Genomic DNA, 5,681 nt, shown 5'->3' on the forward strand with positions numbered 1-5,681 from the left:
ATTTTTAGAAAATTCTTAATATTTGTACGAATGGTTAAAATGAATTCTAACATGTCTTTGATTTTAGTTTTTTTTGTAATTGATGTGTGAACCATCCAAGTTCAATCAAGGTGAAGTGAATAATAATGGAAAGGAATAGAGCTCTTATAAAGCTTTTTGGAAGACTACATTTTGGTTGATGTTTAAAGTGTTGAGGTGAGTGCATTTTTTGGTGTATTAATGTTAAATGTAAACATTGGCTTGCGATGAGTCAGTGGCTAAGTTACTATGGTAAGAAGTGACTCTTGAATATTATGTGACTTTGTGATTCATGCATTTATGTTAAATTTATGTTTAGAAGAGTAATGGAACTAGTGAATAAGCTAAAGATGCAAAACAATGAAATATACCTAAATTTTTATAATCTTGATAATAGATTGGAAAATCATTAGAAATTCTATAAAAATGATTAGAAAGTGATTCTTATATTTATTTATTTATTTATATGTCAATATAGTTTCATGTAAGACAAAAAAAGACTAATTTCGAGGTGTATACTAGAAGATACAAAAGTTTTATCTATGATAGGTCAGAAAACAGGGTAGCATCTGCTCAAAACAAATTTTGTAAATTGGATTAGACAATTCACCATAAATTATACAGGTCGTTAGATTCGTATTCAAATATAGTTTCTAGTGGAATAAACAAAATAGAATTTTAATTTGTAGTTCAATACAGAAAAATAATTCTTTAAGGGTAGTGCAAGCTGCCAAAATAGGGAAATAAGTGGTAAATCATGCATTTTATGTTACCTTTATGTTATATGTCATTTTAAAGGCTTGAAATGAATTAACTCGATTAAATTGACATGATAGTTATGGTATATATCATATGTTGGACATGTTGTTTACATGTCAAAAAGGTAAGTGATTAGTGATATTTTCATGATATATACATGTTATGTGGAAATAAAATATTTAGGGTATGAACTGCCCATTGTGCTACTATATGAAATGTTTGATATATTTTTATCTTTGATAATTGTAGAACAAGTGATAATTAATGGAAATGTCGATTTTATGTACATTAACAGTCCATGGTATAGTTGGCATGTTATAGATGTGGAGTATCAACAACTGCATTGTACACGTAGTAATGTTATTTTGGGCACAGTTGCATTGAGTGAATTGTGATGTGGTTTTGGTACTATGTTACTCTATGGAATTCAATACATAGTAATGTGATATTGATACTATGTATGTAATACCCTAAACATTAGGTCAACGACTATACTGAAATGATTTAAAATTTGGTGGGTTAATTTGAAAAAATGTAAAGTACATCGATTGATCTAGTAAATTGTGTTTAGGACTTATTATTAAGAATGGAAGAATGGAAGAATGGAGGGGTATTTTGGTATTTTAAAAGGAATAAATTTAATATTATTTTTTAGGGATATTTATTAAGGGTTGAAAAGGGAAAAAGGAAACACTGAAAACTTGGTTCTCTTCTTCTTCTTCTTCTTCTTTTCATCCCCGTACCCTCTATAGTAAAGGTAAGATTTCTTCAAGTTAGTATTTCCTTTCATTTATGGGTTGGTTTTGAAGCCTTAAGTGATATAGAGGCTTAAGGAAAGTTAAAGTATGATTAATACTAAGAGATTAGTGATTTATTAGAGATTTAATAAAATGAGTTTTTAAGTGATTTGATGAAATTTGGTAAGTATGAGGAGTTTAAAAGCATATTTGACTTGTCAAAGATGTAAATAAGAGATTGGGAGCCTTAGAAATGATTAAAAATATGTTTGAAAATTTGGTGTGATTTTTAGTTTTAAGTGTTCTTTGGAGATTTTGGATGTTATAAGGAGATTTATGGATGTAAGTTAGTTGAGTTAAGTGATGATGAGTTTGATGGTATGTTTTGATAAAAAGTATGTTTTACAGTATTTTGAAATATTTTCATAAAGTTTATGGAAATGATTTTTATGAATAATTTTAGAGTATGAACTGCTCTAAAACAAATGGATGAACTTTTAAATTGTTTTAACAGTTATCGATGTTTTAGAAATAAATGTTTAATCTGCGAATTTAACTTAAAGGCCTATTGTATGTGCATTGAGAGTTATAGGTGCATTTCGACATACTTTGTGTATGATGGTTATCGATCAATTTTGTTTAACACATACGTTGCATTTTTGTATCAGAACTATGTATACTTTTGGCACTATGTGTTCACCCATGGTATTGATAATGAGTTTATGAATTACCATTTCGGCACTATATGTGCATCCATGAAATTCATAATGAGTTTGTGAATTTCCATTTCGACACTTAGGTACAACTCATGTACCATGCATTCTCATTCAACATACATAGGGCAAATAAAAGGATAATTTGGAAAAATACTGATTAATAGGTATGTTGGGCGTACTAAATATTATTTCGCAGGTTATATGAAAGAAACTTGGTTTACCAAGAAGTATTAAGTATTACTATGATTTATACGATTTAATTCGTATTTTGATATTTTATGATACACTTATGTTTTTGTTACACCTCATTCTTATTATTATGCCTCACTAAGTGAATACTTAGCATGTGTTAGCTTCGCACGTAGGTATTAGTACGAGCGGAGTAAGGAGTGTAGTTGACATCGTTAATCAAAGGTTGCCTTATCAGTAACTGTATGAAAAATATCTCTTTTTTTTTGCTCAGCAAAAACCAAAAACTTTATAACTCTTAGCAAAAGCATTCTCATCCCCAACTAAGAGCCTCATTAAACCCCCTAAACCTATATGAGGGAAAAGAGTGCTCCACAGTTAAGGTATATTACAACCGAACTGCAATAATCATGAACAAATAAGGATCTAAATAACAACACCTACTAAACATTCAAGCAAAAACCAAACTAGTCCACACCACTACATTAAAGTTCAACCTGCTATCTTACCAAGTAGCTTTAAACATAATATTTATAGTATTTAAATGGTAACTTGCTCGTCGTACACCCACACACAACTGCTAACTAACGAACATAATCCTCCTCAATCCCAACCCCTGATGGACATGACTTTGTAAAATTTATTGTTAACCTCGAACTGAACTCAAAATATCTCAAAATTCTCTTTACATTTATGAGACCACCTTGATCTGGCCAAAGAAATAAAATCGTGTCATCCGCGAACTGCAAGTGCGAAATAATTGTATTCGGAGCCACGTTATGAATGCCTTCTATGTAGCCTTTGCTCACTGCTCCTTCCAGCATAAGATGAAGTGCCTCTGTGACCATCAAGAATAGAAAGGGAGATAATGGATCTCCCTGCCTTAGTCCCCTGAGCGTTTTAAACTCTTTGGTAGGAAAGCCATTTAACAAAACAAATACTCTTACTGTCGAAAAAATTCCCATACCCACCCTCTCCACCTGATTCTAAACCCCATTTACTGCTGAATCGAATCAAGAAACTCCCAACAAACACAGTCATAGGCCTTTACGAAGTCAAGCTTTAAAATCAATCCACCTCTCGCCTCTGACTCCTTATACAAAGAGTGAATTATCTCGTTTACCACCAAGATACCGTCAAATATTTGCCTTCCCGCTAAAAACGCACATTGTGTCTCGCTATTATTTTATATAAACAACTTACTAAAGAGATCAGCCTATATTCTTCAATTTCGGAAGGGCTATCCACTTTCCGAATTAGCGCCAAGAAAGAAGTATTAACGTTCTTTCCCAATTTACCAAATTTGAGAAAACGCTCCACTGCCTTCAAAAGATCGCTTTTTAACCATTCCCATAATTTCTTAAAAAACAGTATATTAAAACTGTCTGGACCCGGTGCCTTGGACTCATCACAGCTCCATACTGCATCTTTAATTTCTTCAATTGTGATCGACGCTTCCATCTCTTCAACGTCTGCTACTAATACTCGCTTGAAAGGAAGGTTAAGTACCGTGTTCCACTGTTTCCTTCTTCTTTGAAAATGATTACTAAAAAAATTAAAAACTTTCGCCCTCAATTTCAATGGACCTGTTTCGTTTGCCTTCCCTAGATTTACACCTAAAATTAACCTCTTTTTACTTCTTAATTTTACAGCTCTGTGAAAGAATACAGAATTTTCATCCCCAAGTTTCAACCACTTCAATCTAGATTTTTGTCTCTATATCTCCTCTTTCTCTTTTAACAACTCCCATAGCCTTCTTGTGCACTCAACCACCTCATCCCTCTCGTGATCATCCAAACATGTAATATATCCTTTTTATCTAACTCGTTAATCCTCTTCTCCATTTCTTTAACTTCATTGTCTACATTCCAATAGCTTTCTTTGTTCCATTTTTGCAGAGCACCCTTCACCCTTCTTGGTTTTGTACTCAAATCTTCGTTATGTGTAAACTCAAGCTGTAATGTGTCCTTGATGACCTCAACACAATTCTTCTGATTAAGCCAACTATTAATCATCTTGAACGATCTTGGCCCCCAATCATTCAACTCCATGCCCAATACAATGGGAATATGGTCCGAAATGGTTCTTGGTAAACCCCACAGTGACATTTCACAATTTTCCTGTAACCAGTCATCCTCAAAGATTCTATCTAATCAACTTCTCCTGTTACTCGGACCAAACCAAGTAAATTTCCTCCCCGCTAGTGGTATATCCAATAGATTGTAATTATCTATAAATTTATTAAAAGCTTCGATCTCGGTCTTAATGAAATGACATCCACTTCTCTCGCTCTGATTTCTAACAGTATTAAAATCTCCAGCCATAAACCATCTATTCTTATTTCTTCTCTTTTCCAACTCAATCGCATTCCACAAAATGTATTTATCTCTACCTTCACATGGAGTATACACGTTTACTATTGAAACTGTCGAGTTATCGAGTGTATACTTCCCACTTATCAGTATGAATCTGTTGTTAATGATACTGCTTTCCACTTTGAATATATTTTTATCCCAAATCGACAGTAATCCCCCAGACTTCCCATTAGCTTTTGAAAATCTAAATTCAAAATCATCGTCACTCCACATACACCCTATACCTACTAATCCTCTTTCTTCATCTCCCGAATCAACGCAAATTCAATCTTATGAAACCTAATAATCCTCATAAGTTCTGAGACTTTAACTACAGAGCCTATACCTCTTATACTCCAGGATAGAATCTTTATCCTGGAACCTCCCCCTCCAATATAAATTTAAAAGGCGGTGGAAAGTGATTGAGAGACACCTTCCGATTCCTCCACTGCTACAATCTCCCGCACTAAAATTTCTTCTGAACCTTCAAACTCTATTCCTAACGCTCGTCCAATCTGTAGTGTTTTCTTTGCTTCCTCTTCTGTCTCTGCCATCTAGCTTGAAGATCGGAGTCTGATAAAGATCTTCTTTCTATTTCAGCCTATTCTTCCTCGCACGTTATCTTCTTCTTGTTCTTCTTTCCACGATTGCTTCTGCTCTTCCTTGGATTATTTGAAAAACTATTTTCAATACATTGTAAAGAAACATACCTTTTATTTCTCCCGACCCTCGCTCTTTTATTTTGTCTACTTTTATTAAACTTAAAATCCTCACCCAACTGCATAGGGACTTTTATCCTCTGGACCATATCCTCCCCTACATCCTCCGTATTGGGCTTCACTGTAGTTTGATCTGCTAGCATCCCATCCACAAGATCTCCTTCCATCTTATTTAAATCTTTAGCACAA

General features: G+C 33.5%; 1 protein-coding gene across 1 annotated transcript; it reads right to left on the reverse strand.

The window, feature by feature from the left end:
* Positions 1 to 3,416: 3,416 nt before the first annotated feature.
* LOC120146361 lies at positions 3,417 to 4,527 on the reverse strand. Its single transcript, XM_039159950.1, has 3 exons — positions 4,193 to 4,527; positions 3,623 to 4,073; positions 3,417 to 3,512 (listed from the first exon to the last, which is right to left on the reverse strand). The coding sequence occupies exons 1-3, from the start codon at positions 4,525 to 4,527 to the stop codon at positions 3,417 to 3,419; spliced, it is 882 nt and encodes a 293-aa protein (XP_039015881.1).
* Between the last annotated feature and the right edge of the window lie 1,154 nt (positions 4,528 to 5,681).

The sequence above is a fragment of the Hibiscus syriacus genome, unplaced genomic scaffold (genome assembly GCF_006381635.1).
Source record: "Hibiscus syriacus cultivar Baekdansim isolate YM2019G1 unplaced genomic scaffold, ASM638163v2 tig00110912_pilon, whole genome shotgun sequence".
NCBI classification, from domain to species: Eukaryota; Viridiplantae; Streptophyta; class Magnoliopsida; order Malvales; family Malvaceae; genus Hibiscus; species Hibiscus syriacus.

Excerpts from the sequence above, each read along its gene's own strand:
- LOC120146361 (XM_039159950.1), bottom strand. The coding sequence starts at position 4,527 with ATGTCACTGTGGGGTTTACCAAGAACCATTTCGGACCATATTCCCATT. Across the intron at positions 4,074-4,192 it reads ATGATCACGAGAGGGATGAG|AGCTGTAAAATTAAGAAGTA; the intron begins GTGGTTGAGTGC and ends ATTCTTTCACAG. Across the intron at positions 3,513-3,622 it reads AATATAGGCTGATCTCTTTA|GAGTCAGAGGCGAGAGGTGG; the intron begins GTAAGTTGTTTA and ends TCTTTGTATAAG.